We start from the raw sequence: 15476 nt of genomic DNA, 5'->3' as shown, positions 1-15476 counted from the left end.
CTGTATGGATATATATATATATATATACACACATATATATATATACGAGGAGTGCTCAAGAATAACCGAAATGTTCTCTTCCGCCGCTAGAAGCCACTTGATGCGACCCTCAGGCATCAGTCCGTTGTCGTGTGGAACGTACTTCTACGGGGGACATCTTTGTTTTGTATTGCTTCTCCTCTGTTCATTGATTTTTGCGATGATTGAAATGAAGGAACAGCGTGCTTCCGTGAAATTCTGTTTTTGCCGAGGAAAACAGTTGTCATGTTCAAACTGCTTACGAGGGCGTTGCAATGAGCAAAACACAAGTTTGCAAGTGGTTTCCACGCTTTAAAAATGGTCTCTTGTCGCCTGAAGACTAACCTCACTCAAGACGACCGTCGACCTCCCGAATGAATGAAAAAATCACGAAAATTCACGAGCTGATCTTGGAGGACCGTCGCCGAAAAATTGACGAAATTGTTAATGTGAGTGGTGTGTCCTGGAGCTCCGGCCGACAAATTTTGAGCGAGGAATTGCAAATGAAAACAGATGCAGCAAAATTTGTGCCTTGCTATCTCATGGAAGATCAAAAGCAGTCACAACCGAATGTGTGTCGTGAACTGAAAGAACAGTTGAAAGTTGATCTGGACTTCTTTTCGAAGGTCATCAATGGTGACGGAAGATGGTACTACGGAATTTTCAGATGTGGAAGAGGTGAAGAAAAAAAAAACGATGGAGGCGTTTGAAAAGAGTTCCAGCACTGCTTCGAACAGTGGAAAGCGCGCCCGGACCAATGCATTGCTTGAAATGGAGAACACTCTGAAGGCGATAAAAGTGTAAACGTGTAAAACTAACTGAATGAAATACGGTTTCTTTTGGGTACCCTCCCGTATATATATATATATATATATATATATATATATATATATATATATATGTTATTGTACTTGGGGATGGTCATATTGCCAGTTTAGCCAATAAAAACACACGCACTGTATATTTGGTGTTAATTTGCTTCAGCTTTATATTACATTACATTATATTACATTAATCCTATTTCGGCCAGAGTTCTTTCGTCACACTTCTGTGACCTCATTAGTGGTCCTTTGCTTTTCTTCTTTCTTATGTGTGTCCCACCTTGCTAACTATCAGCCATTTTGTATTTTGTATTCCTATTGTATGTGTCTACTCATGCGTATCCTTCAATGTGTCTATGTTTTTGTAAGTGCATGTGTGTGTATGGGGAGTGCCTGTATTATCTATATCCTCTGTTAATACATGTTCGTTTATTTTTGTTTTTATTTATTTATTTGTTCATGTGTTTATACCTACTCTTTTTTTATGTATTTAATTTAATTTTGTTAACGTATGTAGTATTTAATTCCATTTGTTTATCTATGTATTGTATTGTATTATATTGTATTGTATTATATTTTGTTCATATGTTGTGGTTTGTTAGGGGTGTGTGTTAGTGTTCCATTCCAGTTTCCTATTCAGGCTAGGTTTATCTTCTATTATGTGTGTAGCTTCTGTAATTTGTCTAAGTGCTGCGTCTCTGCTATGTGTGGATAAGAATTTAATTTCTATGTTGTTGAGTGAGCCTCCGTGTTCTTGCTCAGCGTGCTGGTACAGAACTGATGAGCTCTTCCCTTTCTTAAGTTCCCGCCAATTTTCATTTGCCAGCTCCCCTATGCTCCGTGCTGTTTCACCTACATACGTCGTTGTCTTGTTACTGCATCGTCCATCTGTACATCTTATACTATAGACCACATTTCTGGTTTTACAGTTTGTTTGTGTGCTAAATCTACATACAGTACAGTTCCTATCAGTGCAGGGGGCTCTACTAAAAGGGTATGTTCTACTGATAAGGGATTTGATAGGGTTGCCTGGCCTTTCAACAACCTTAATTCTTAGCTTAAGTTTGTCTAGGGCCCTTCTAAAGCGGTACGCCAGTTCGCCTCTAGGGGTGGTGTCGACGAACATGACGCTCTGGTATTTGTGGCTATCATACCATGAGTTGGCCTTCCCTATTTTCTTCTTAATCCTTTCAATGGTGTTCCGTGATTTGCTCCTATAGAGTGGGCATTCTTGATGTTTTTATGCTTAGCCAGATTAGCAGTCGCATTTTGAATTGTTACCACAGAATTGTTGACGGATAAACCATTTCGCCACACTCTCATCAACATATGTATCTTCTTGAACTGTCATACGATTTCTAGCAGCAACAAATGATGATTTAGAAATGGCATCAATGTGATTTTTGAAAGAAAATTCAATGAGCTTGTCCTTAGCTTCGTGTATGTTGGAAATTATTTACATTTTAGCACTATACTCCCAATAAATATTCGCCACCGCTGTAGCAGCCTCTAACTTTCTTATCAGTTGTAGCTTTTGTTTCACACACATAACGTTGTCTTTTATTTCTTTAGATTATTACTTCTCCATTGAAGAAATACTGTAATATGTAAGATTGGAAAATACCGAATTAGTGAAATATTAACGAAAATTTCAGGATATCACAAGTTATGCTGTTATTGCATTCGGTAGGTATTGTCACAGCTAGCACTCTACTACATTGCTGATACTACTAGTATGGTCTAAACAAAGAAACATACTTGAGGAACCTTATGTCTGAATGTGTATCATTGGATCTGAGAAAAAGTATAGATAGATTATACCATAATACTGAAAAACAGAATTATTATAATCAATGCATTTCAGTCAATAAATTTTAAATGAATTTATGCATAAACTTTCTCACAACGAAGACGTAAAATTTAGCACATGGGGTTGAAAGCGAATAAGTAAGAATAAGTAATATAACACATACTTGAATGTGGACAGAGCGAAGTAGGGAGAGGAAAGATGAATGAATTTGATCACTTGTTTTCTTTATTCAAAATTCGGACAGAACTTATGGGATGACCTGATAGGATGTCGCTCACCATCACTCTTTATTTTTATAACTCTTCCATGATTCCGGCATCTGTCTAGAACCATATTATAATGCAGCTGGGTGTGAGTCATCTCAGAACAAGTGTCACAAGCCATAACAGGCACAGAAAAATTAGTTACCCGTTTTATATATATATATATATATATATATTTTACTCTTTTACTTGTTTCAGTCTTTTGACTGTGGCCATGCTGGAGCACCGCCTTTTAGTCGAGCAAATCGACCCCAGGACTTATTCTTTAGAAGCCTAGTACTTATTCTATCGATCTATTTTGCCAAACCGCTAAGTTACGGGGACATAAACACACCAGCATCGGTTGTCAAGCGATGTTGGGGGGACAAACACACACATACAAACATACACACATACATATATATATATACATATATACGACGGGCTTCTTTCAGTTTCCGTCTACCAAATCCACTCACAAGGCTTTGGTCGGCCCGAGGCTATAGTAGAAGACACTTGCCCAAGATGCCGCGCAGTGGGACTGAACCCGGGACCATGTGGTTGGTAAGCTAGCTACTTACCACACAGCCACTCCTACGCCTATATTTAAAAGGATTAACAGTAACTGCACGATAAAGTGAAGTATATTGCCACTTAAATGTGGCTGACCCCTAGGGGTGGATGTTACTGTTGCTTTTAGCCCCAGGAGGACATCTCCTCCAGCTGGCTTATCGACACTTCTGTGTCCTGTTTGTTTTGCCAAGGGAAGTTATCCCTCTCATCGTGATCTGTAGCACGAACGAACCCGGGTTTCAGGGTTATTTCCCTTCGTCAGCGTCCGATAGCCACCGATCTGCGATATATATATATATATATATATATATATATATATATATATATACGTGTGTGTGTGTGTGTATCTATATATATAGGAAAAATAAAAGTTGAAAATGCACTGAGAATAGTTACAATAGTTTTAAAAATATGTTTAAAGCTTTCAGTGGTTTTACAGTTTACACTGCTTTTCAAAAGGTTAAAACAGAAAAAACATGGCTTAAGTCGCAGTTGCCTTGAACATGTTTAGTTATAATCAAGGCACTCCAAATTTAATCTGTCTGGTGGGAGAGGGGGCAGGTTTGTATGTAGTGCTGTGGATAAAGTGTAGGTTGTTAGCTGTGTAGGTTCCTCATGATAAGTGGCAGAATAAGTTTTGTGTGTGAGTAGTCATTTGCGTATGTACTCTGTTAACGTTTGTTAAGGCTTGGTTTGTATTTTGTATGAAAATATTTTCTTTGTTTATCCGTGCTCCTTCTGTGCTATTCGCTGAGCATAGGTAAAATGGGAAGACCTGGAATTTGGGAGACTTATTTTTAGCACATATGTCTATGTGTTCAGTCAGTGAAATCTGTCTAGTACTGGGGTCTCGTACTTGTTGTCGGTGAATGGCTAGTCTATTTCTTAGAGCAAACTTTGTTTGACCTGTGTAATCTTCATTACATCTTTGACATTTGATAGGGTATACATGTAAAGTGAATTTTTACAGTAAAAATCTGTTCTGATTTGAATTTGTATGTTGTGTCTTCAATAGGGTTGATGCAGGTTTCGGTAGAGTATTCGGTTTTGAAATGAGATTCATAACACTGGTCAACAGCCAATTTTCCTCAGAGATATTATATGGTGTTTTATATGTAGTTTTGTCCGCAGATTTCAAAAATGTAATCGGTTTCCTTCTATCAGGCACAGTTTTTCTGATGAGATAAGAGAGGTATATAACTCCCATCAGCAGTATCGCTACACGTAAACGTCTTATACAGGTAAAGTCTGACTTCTGTTTTATAACTATTTGTATTCCTTTTCTAATTTTATGTTTTCATAATCTTTTCTTTTCCTAAATTTTACTTTCTGTTTAAGGTGCCAAGTCATCATCATCATCAAATTCTACTCAGGATGTCAAGGCATTGCAAGAACAAACCTGATATATTTTGTCATGTCTGTGTTTGTTCCGAGAGCATGTTCCAGCTGAATGGCGCTTATTCATTGATTCATCTAAGGGAAGCCTCAAAGCAGTACTACTACACAATGGCAATAAGAAACCATCCATTCCCATAGGACATTCAGTGCACATGAAGGAGTATTATGAAAACATGCAAGTACTCATCAATGCCATAAAGTATACAAACTACAGCTGGAAAATATGTGGAGACTGGAAGGTGATTGGAATGTTGATGGGAATGCAATCTGGGTTCATGAAATATTGTTGCTTGTTATGCCTATGGGACAGTCGTGCAACTAACAAACACTATGTGCAATCAGAGTGGCCTTTGCAAAAATCATGAGCCAAGAGTTTATAGCATCCAGAATAAGCCACTTTTAAACCCAGAAAATGTTCTCCTTCCCCCTTTTCACATAAAGCTTGACCTCATGAAACAATTCATGAAGACACTTGCCCGGAAAAGCTCAAAAGGTTTTGAATATGTGAAGGCCAAATTTCCAAAGATCACTGAGGCAAAACTGAAGGAGGACGTATACATAGCTCCGCAGATAAAAGAACTCTTAAAGGACAACCACTTCCTCACAGCACTGGATAAGATTGAGCTTAAAGTCTGGGAATCCTTCAAATGGTTTTGTGAAAATTTCCTAGGCAACAAGAGATCTCTAGAGTTTAGGAATGGAGCGAAATGTCTTCTAGACTCCTACGCTGCAATGGGCTGTCGGATGTCACTAAAAGTCCATTTCCTTGATTCACGTCTGGACTTTTTTGCAGAGAACCTTGGAGCAGTGTCTGATGAGCAAGGGGAACGCTTTCATCAAGATATTGCATCGATGGAACAACGATATCAAGGATTTTGGGATGCAAGAATGTTAGCTGACTACTGTTGTATGTTATACAGGAATGAACCTGAGACAAAACACCGTAGAAAGTCCAAATCCCAAAGATTTTAAGTTGTTATGCATTCGAGTGGATTCTAACTTATTTGTACACAATAATTTTAATTTTGTACAATAAAAAGCCATGAAATTATCGTACCTTGTATTCATTATACTTGATATAGACATGCTTTACGTATCCTATGAGTTAAAACAGCAGGTATCATTAACATGAAAATATGACCTGATAGAGGAAATCGGACTGCAGATTCGTAAACAACATCAAAAATTAACCAAAAAAAGTCAATCAGCAACTCTTATGATTAAAAAAAGTTTCATTTTGTTGACCAGTGTAATTGAAGAACCGAAGAGCACTTCTCTTCCACCGTTGAAGAGATACAAAACTACAAAACTTTCTAGGACCAGTTATGTAACTATCCGGTACCAATCAAATCCTATTCAAAACATATACTAATTTGAGCCATGAACTCCCTATAAAAATAGGACAAGCTTCAAACACTCTTGAGAAGCAAGAGACCTGCGACATAAGCCATGCCTTTCTACTTGAACGTTTTGAAAATCAGTGTAAATTGTGAAACCGGTTAAAGCTTTGAATATATTAATAAAAAATATTTTAACTATTCTCAGTGTATTTCAACAGTGCATATTCCTACTCGTGTGGAATAAAATAACTTTGTTTTATATATTATAATAAGATGAGAAAATAGAGAGGTAATTAATAAATTATTATTAATTAAAAAATTGATAAACATCCCTCACAGCTGTTTCAATTCCAGAAAATTAATTAATAAAATTAAAAATTATTTGAAAGTCGAATTTCTTCAGAGGTACTTTAAGATATACAAAATAGGTATTCAATTCCTGGCAGTGAAACAGCTGTAAAGGATATTTGTCATGTTTTTAATTATTAAATAATAATTTATTAATTACCTCTCAATTTTCTCATCTTATTATAATAAATAAATATATATAAACCACAGTTTATATAATTGCCTTGTAGCTGAGTATTAACTTTAATGTTCAACATTCTTTGTATAGGTACTAGCCAGTACTTTCATAGGCTTTTGCTATCCCTGAATGAGGTTTGTAACCTTTATTTGCGCTCTATATATATCAATTCGTTTTGCAAGATTCCTGATGTGAAATCGTGCGTTGAAACGGATATTGCATATCGGGAGGTAATTTTTTTTGCCAAATAAACACACGCACTATATATTTTTCTTCACTCGTTTGTTCCTGTTCTTATTTTATTATTTTAACTCATGTCCATTGTCCGGAAATCTTTCGTCACACATCTGTTACTTCTTCAGCCACACGTTTCGTTTTCGTGTGTGTTCTTGCTCTACTTACTCCATTTTGTTCTTCTAACATGTATATCCTTATGTGCGCATGCGTTTCTGTCCTTATTTCTTTGTTTGTTTGTGTGTGCGTGTGTGTGTATGTGTGTGCGTCTGTGTGTACGTGTGTGTCATAATTTTTAGCAGCCCTTCCTGTCAGCCCATTGTGCTGCTGCTGTTCTAAGACCCGAAAAAATATGATACAGTCCCTGTATTCCTCTGCGTATGTGTGTTCGCCCACGGTGTTGCCATCATGGTAGTTGTTATTACCATCGTTGGCACCGCTGCTGCTGACGTTGTTAATTGTTGTTGGCATTGTTATAGCCGTCCATGAAATTTCATGTGTGTTTGTGTGTGTGTGTGTGTGTGTGTGTGTGTGTGTGTGTGTGTGTGTGTGTGTGTGTGTGTGTGTGTGTATGAATTCTCTTCATATGTTGTATGTATCCATGCCCTCATATGTTTAAAAAAAACCTAAAAACATATGAGATTAGCTTTTTGTCAAGTCCTATGTGCATTGATAATATCTAGCCTAAAGTATAATTGATCAAGTTAATTTGAATATTCGATTACGGAAAAACATTTAAAGACCTAAATATGAACTTGATATCCTCCTACATATGTAATAATTTAGCATTTACTTCAGTACTTACCTGCAAAAAAGCAATAAACGGCAGCATCTCGAGAATGATCTAAACATTTAGAGTCGACTCTTTCCCATCCATTGTTTGGACAAGACCAGATATGAGTGTCTTCCTGTCTGCACCAAATCTTTTCCATATAAACTGGAGTTTCTTTCGTTGCAGGGAGTGGACTTAGTGGGCCAGACACAAAAGGTGTACCATCTACAAATCCTAATTGCTTACAGATGACCATTGAGTTAATATGCGTCCAAGTTGTGTTGCATATCGTTCCCCATTTACCATTATATAATATTTCTATGCGACCATAATTTCTCCCTCCTCCATGAAGTCTTATATTCAAGTCTAGTGAAATAGAAAACAAATGTCTTATAAAAGAACAGATACATTAAATAGAAAACAAATGTCTTATAAAAGAACAAATACATTTTTCGTTAGAAGACAAAAAGCAAAAATCACTCCTTCAAGTCTAATAGCCTTTTATGTAGCAGATTATGGTCTGTTATTTACTCAACAAGGTTATTGAGAGAGGCGAGCCAGTAAACGGCAGGTGCTTGAGGGCATTCGAGACTAGCCAGCTCTGAAGAAAAGAGGTCATTATAGCTGCAATAGAGAAAACAGGGAGAGGAAATAGCGCGACTGTGGGCCAGACTAGAACGTGTCTGTCAGTGCAATTCTTGTAAGACTACTATCTGGTGTACAAAGAATGTCTTTGTGTAGCACATGATCTTTTAGCGTTTTCATGTCAACCTTTCAAAAAATCACCTTTTTGGTAAGGAATCATTTTGATACTTACCAAGATAATCCGATCTTTATATATATATTTAAAGAAAAATACATAATGTAGGTCTGGTGGTAATGACGTATAACATAGTGGGTCATCATGTGGGTATTTCTGGAAACTTACTCTTCATATAAAGACTCAAAGGCAAGTCAATGGTGCAACATAACATGTAAAATTATAGGTAAAAATAGTAATTTTTAGAAAAATATTAGTGGGATTGTATTCTGTTTATCATGAGAATTATTACCAAAATTGAAATGAAATGTCCAGAAAGAGGAATCAAAGTTTTGCTTGTAGCTTATGACAAAGGGAGAAGGTGCAGTTATTAGCCACAAGAAAGATCAATCAAGGCTATCAGAAATGTTGAGAAAAAGAAATGTTTACAAACATAAATATTTGACTTATATTTAACTCTTATAGCATTTTCGTACATCTAAAATATTTTGAGCGATAATTTAAATCCAGAAGCACACGCCATACACAGACAATACCATCACAGCTAAATATTTAGCAATATTTAGAACTGATGTTCTAAGATATGTTTGAAAAATGTTTCGTTAATATAGTTGAAAAATGTCCAATTTGACGAGTTATAAATCAGATACGATATCGTGGCTGATAATATCTGAGCTCACACCATGTCCGAGACACTTTGTTTTGTTTGATGCATTATTTCCCATTCTTCTTAAGTGTCAATGCGATGTATTAACAAGAGCCAAACGTGTAACACAATTAGCTTAATTGGATATTGTTAACAATAGATAAACGGAGGCGTGGCTGTGTGGTAAGAAGTTTGCTTCCCAACCACATGGTTCCGGGTTCAGTCCAACTGCGTGACACTTTGGGCAAGTGTCTTCTAGTATAACCTCGGGCCGACCAAAGCCTTGTGAGTGAACATGGTAGACAGAAACTGTAAGAAGCTTATCGCCATGATCGACCGCTAGCCACTAAAGCTTTTTTTAATTCTCTCTCAGTTTATTTTCTCGTGCTCCTTTCTGTTGAAGAGCGTAGGCTCGAAACGTAAAAGACTTTCTCACCTTCCCGAGTGTTAAACTAATACAGCGGTTTGTTGTTTATACACCTGTTTTCGTCTTTTGTTTTTTGTAAATTCCAAGTATATATATATATATATATATATATATATATATATATATATATATGTGTGTGTGTGTGTGTGTGTGTGTGTGTGTGTGTGTGTATATCTATGTGTGTGCCTTTGTGTCTGTGTTTGTCTCCCGACCATCGCTTGACAACCGATGTTGGTGTATTTACGTTCCTGTAACTTAGCAGTTCGGCAAAAGAACCGAGAGAATAAGTACTAGGCTTACAAAAAATAAGTCCTAGGGTCGATTTATTCGACTAAAACCCTTTAAGGCGGTGTTCCAGCATGGCCGCAATCAAATGACTGAAACAAGTAAAAGAATAAAAGAATACTGAGGATGAATTACTGGTATTACGTAAAACCAATCTAAGGTGGCGAGCGGGTAAAATCATTTGCGCGTCGGAATAGTAGAATTCCTCCTAGAATCCCGCCGAAGTCAAATTTGTCTCTGTTCTTTTCCGAGGACCATAACATAAAGTGCCAGTCAAGTACTGGAGTCAATAAAATCGACTTGCCCCTTCCCCCTAAAATTGCAGGCCTTGTGCCAAAATTAGAAGTAATTATATTAAACCAGCCTGGAAAATGATTAAGTTCTTATCATATATTAATGGTTGATTTACGGCATATAATTGTCCGACAGCAACATTATAAACATTACACGTACATGTAAATAGAAATACATATGTAAGCATTTATTGGTATACTTGCCATTTTTTTTATAACAGAGGATTAATGTGTGAGCGTAAGGCATTCTACAAACATCTTCTGTGTATGTTTCACAATCTTTAAGTTTCAGTTCTTCCCCGTTGCATCTAAATCTTTCTTTCCTAGTTATATTCAGGAAAGTTCGGTTGAACGTATCTTGTGGACCGAGAAGCACGCCATTGCTAAATCCCAGTTCTCGACAAATAACTTTAGGCTCATATGATGTCCAGTTGGCTGAGCAAACGCTAGCGTTGAGGCCATATTGTTGCAAAATTAATTCTCCGAAGGTTTCGTTTGCAAGAAATATCTTGTGATCTAGATGACATAGAAGTGAAATAAAAACAAATTTAATAATGCTAACTGCAATTAGTTTAATTTAATTGTATTTTGTATTTCATGCAGGAAGCGTCCGTAAAAACTGGCATTAAGGGACAGAAAGGGAAAGAGAGAGAGAGAGAGAGAGAGAGAGAGAGAGAGAGAGAGAGAGAGAGAGAGAGAGAGAGAGAAAGAGAGAGAGAGAGAGAGAGAGAGAGAGAGAGAGAGAAGGAGAAAGGGGAGGAGAAAATTGTAATATTTGAAACTCCCTTGAATATTTAGTGCAGTGACAGAGTATGCTATTCCAAACAGATTTTTCACGGAATAAACTGCTTTCAAAAGGAATAATTTCTTATCTCTAGTAAGAAGGTGAAAACATTCAAAATACAACGCGAAAAAAATTTAATATTGAGTTCCGAATTTTATCGAAAATAATACGCTATTAGACGATTTTCAATGGGAAGTTGACGAAGGAGAAGTACCACCAAAACTCTTTACTTTTGTTTTTATCTAAATTTCAAGGTTTCTTATTTGTATCAGCTCTTTTTTAGACGAACTCAAAGAATTAAAAACGAAAAAACATATATAGAAGCAAAGGTGATTGATTCAGTCGCTGATTATAGATGTGTGTCGATAATATACGTACCCATTACCTTTTTGGTATTAGAACAACCAATGAAGACATCATCTCGACATTCATAATACCGGACACATCCGGCAAGATTCACGTCGCAATTCGTAACACTACCAAACGTCAAATTGCAGTTGTCAACAGATGTTTCGTTTCCTTCACAATGTACTTTTTCTAAAAAGTTGGACATGTAAAACGATCTATTTGAATCAATAGGGAGTTGCAAGCCATATTTGTAGCCAAGCTCACTGCAAGCTACTTGTACGGCCTTTGAATTAAAACTGCCTTTAAAATCTGCGCATGCTGCATGCCAATAGAACTTGTCGTAAACTTCTACCCAGCCGCTTGCATAGTCAGGTAACATCACACCGTCATGAAGTCGAACTGAAATAAAGATAAATTTGTCAATACTGCAAATATTTTTGAGAAAGGACATTTATAATCAATGGAACAAACTCCGATTCCTCACACCTCTTTAGTAACTTTATTTACAGGAAGATTTTGCAATCTTTGATCAAAAAACGTATGAGGTCTTACTCTCTACAGTAAGTGTGAATCTCATTAACCAAATGGTAATAATTGTTCTATGTATAAGCATGCTATCTCGATATTTTTAGGTTGGAGAAAGTTAATTTGTGTCTCTCATTCATTTATGATTAAACTTAAAGAAGCAAGATAGGAAATGTAGATTGCAATACATCCTCAGTACAGGATCATCCATTTTGGTAACTGACGCAGCCGATTAAATCAACTTTTAGTTATTCTATCGACAATAAAAAGAAAAGTAGTGTCGACCACAACTGGATTTCACGTATGAAAAAGGGCAAGTAAAACAGCACGAGTCGAATTATTTTTAGTAGTGATAACAATGATGGGAATGAGGATGATATTAATAATAATAATAATAATAACAATAATAACGAGAGGAAAAGTGCCTAAAACCGAAAGAGATTCTATCCACACAGCTAAAGTAGCTCCAACATTACTAAAATATATAAACCACGCAATAGCAAACAAGAAAACCCGTATTATACTAAAAAAATGAACCACAAGTCGTTAAAATCTATCTTATACTCACAAGAAGAGAGATATTCCAAGGAGACTCGCTGTCACCTTTGCTTTTCTGCTTTGCACTAACCTCGCTAACAAGCTTGTTAAATGAAATCATAGGTTATAGATGCTATGGACAAAAAATAAACCATCTCTTGTACATGGTTGATTAAAAGATTTTCACTAAAAATACCACAGAACAGATCTTTGTTATGACTTGACAGACAGTACAAATCCCTGGTAGACACAATATCTTCTATCAACAACCTCATGATATTGGATACTGTGCGACGTCCTAAATGACGACGACGACAACAACAATAACAACAACAACAACAATAATAATAATAATAATGATGATAAAATTGAAGTATATTGCCACTTAAATGTGGCTGACGCCTAGGGGTGGATGTTACTGTTGCTTTTAGCCCCAGGAGGACATCTCCTACAGCTGGCTTATCGACACACTTCTGTGTCCTGTTTGTTTTGCCAAGGGAAGTTATCCCTCTCATCGTGATCTGTAGCACGAACGGACTCGAGTTTCAGGGTTATTTCCCTTCGTCAGCGTCCGATAGCCACCGATCTGCGATGAGAAGGCTAACTCTTGGCAAAACTTATGTATCTTTTTCCAGTGAAATTATTCAGATATCGAAAAAGTGAAAACAAGCAATGTTAATTTCACTATTTCGATATCAGTGAATAATTTCACTGGAAAAAGATACATAAGTTTTGCCAAGAGTTAGCCTTCTCATCGCAGATCGGTGGCTATCGGACGCTGACGAAGGGAAATAACCCTGAAACTCGAGTCCGTTCATGCTACAGATCACGATGAGAGGGATAACTTCCCTTGGCAAAACAAACAGGACACAGAAGTGTGTCGATAAGCCAGCTGTAGGAGATGTCCTCCTGGGGCTAAAAGCAACAGTAACATCCACCCCTAGGGGTCAGCCACATTTAAGTGGCAATATACTTCACTTTATCGTGCAGTTACTGTTAATACCTCGTTTAGAGAATTAACATTGATGATAAAATTCTGTTATTGGCTACAATGACTTACATAGAACAACACAGAATGACAGAACAGGACGATACAACGGGTTTTAAAAACGTGTAAACAATGATAGCACAAGATTAAACAAATAAAACTCCCAATAAGAGGAAGCGCTTTAAGGCTACTAGTGGAAAGCCCTACAAAAGCCACAAGTGCCTGACCAACAGGGCAAGAGCCCTTCTCCTTTTATTTGTCACAGGCGCATGCTCAAAATGGGTCCTTTCACACTGGCCATTTTTCTGACATTCACTCACTTTTCAACAAATTGTTAGAAAGAAACACTTCCCCTCCACCCCCACTTTCCTTTTCAAGTGAAACTTGAAAAATTTTATGACGGCTTGGCCAAAGAGGAAAGTGTCTGTCTTTAGCCCATTCAAATGTGTCCACCACACTACCTCTTTTGCTACAGCCATTAGACAAATAATAATTGCCTGCTCCTTTCGGCCAAAGGAGGGCGGCAGGGCAATCGTCACTATGGATTCAGCTGATAGCAGGATCCGTCCTACACACGACAACAGGTGTTCGACATAAACCCACAGATCAGCAGTGCTCGGGCACCGGACGAGTGTGTGCAGAACGCTTTCGTCGCTCTGCATGCACCTCGGCCAGGCTCGGCTGACGACATTTCCGTGCTTGTAAAGTTTATCCTGAACGGCAGCGCCCCTCGGTAGCACTGCCAGGCGAGAGATTTCTGAAAGTTAATGATGATGATCATGATGATGATGCAATCTTCTTGAGTGGTGATGCCATCTTTCTCTCATTTACTGGAATGTACGTAGAGTGGTCCCATCCACCCTTGTAATTTTCGTCACTCTCACCCGATTTTCAATAAATATTTTCGAATGCAGTATCTCTCTTTTCGCCCTCACCTTCCCTTTGCAGTCAACTGCAGCTGTTTGACATAACCTAACAAGCCAGTAATGCCCTGATACTAAACGAGTGTATGCAGAATCGTTTCGTCGCTCTATGACTTTTTTTAAAGCTTTTCAGTACCGCCGCTTGACAATCAGAGATAGTACGGATCTGTTCAGTTTTGCTCACAGATTTTTTAATTATGTTCTTTTTTTTAACTAAACAGTTTCAAACTTCGTATACTTGTGTAATTACACTGAATACGGTTTACTTTCAACATTTTTGACAAAATTTCGTATTTTGGAAGCTATTTCGTGTTAAAAGTTGTATTTGAGTAATTTTAACCAATCATCGACGTGTATTCAGTTGATGAAAGGTACTGCTGTTTGCGATAACAGTCGAAGAAGAACGACTTCCGGGTCATCTCTACTAAAAGTCACCACTCTGTTCTATTTTATTCTTGTTTACAGTCTGCGTTGCATATTACACGCTTTCTTTTTGGGGTGGGGTTCTCGCGTCGGAGTAACCGGTAAGCATCGAAGAATCAACACCAAGAAGGAAGAAATATTATTTACACATTTATTCGTTTGCCCGACATGTAGTTAGAGATACAGCAGTAATTGTAGTGGCAGTGGCAAGTTCGCTCGCTGGTTTATAGTCGATAGTGTAGAAGTAGCTGTCTACCAGTAGAGAGGGAAAGTGTAAGGAATGCACGGTGCTGACTAAAAAGGGAGAAAGGATAAAGGTGGCATCGTCTTTCTTGTGGCCGAAAGCTTCTCTTTTGTGTCAGCTATGACCAAGGACCAACACTTTCAGTTCGCTCTTCGCTCGACATATGAGTGTTTTCCTACAAAATGGAACTACCGAAGAACTAAACTAAAATAGCGAGCTGCTGAAATGCCGGTAAAATATTCCTAGCATCCATTGGAGTTAAAACCACCAAATATTTTAATTACATTCCTAACCGATCGAAAAGCAAAAAAAAAAACAAAAAACACAAACAAAAAGCAAAAAAAAAAAAAAAACGTGTAATATGCAACACAGGTAGTAAACAAAAATGAAATACAACACAGTGGTGATATTCAATAGAGATGACTCGGAAGTTGTTGCTCTTCGACTACTTTCGCAAACAGTAGTAACTTTCTTCAGCTGAATACACGTCGTTGATTGGTTAAAATTGCCAAAATTCGACATCTTTAACACGAAATAACTTCTAAAATACGAAATGTTG

General features: G+C 37.3%; 1 protein-coding gene across 2 annotated transcripts in view; it reads right to left on the bottom strand.

Moving 5' to 3' along the window:
• LOC106872843 (uncharacterized) overlaps positions 1-15476 on the bottom strand; it is a 265208-nt gene that overhangs the window by 87168 nt on the left and 162564 nt on the right. For both annotated transcript variants that reach the window (XM_014919977.3, XM_052973204.2), the window contains exons 11-13: positions 11308-11676; positions 10350-10661; positions 7768-8100 (exon numbers count right to left, since the gene is read on the bottom strand). In XM_014919977.3, coding sequence (XP_014775463.2) covers positions 7768-8100; positions 10350-10661; positions 11308-11676 — 1014 coding nt within the window. The remainder of the gene's footprint in view (positions 1-7767; positions 8101-10349; positions 10662-11307; positions 11677-15476) is intronic.

Source organism: Octopus bimaculoides, chromosome 15, assembly GCF_046866305.1.
Source record: "Octopus bimaculoides isolate indiv1 chromosome 15, ASM4686630v1, whole genome shotgun sequence".
NCBI classification, from domain to species: domain Eukaryota; kingdom Metazoa; phylum Mollusca; class Cephalopoda; order Octopoda; family Octopodidae; genus Octopus; species Octopus bimaculoides.
Note: the sequence above shows the minus strand (reverse complement) of the source record. Positions and strands in the feature narration are given on the sequence as shown.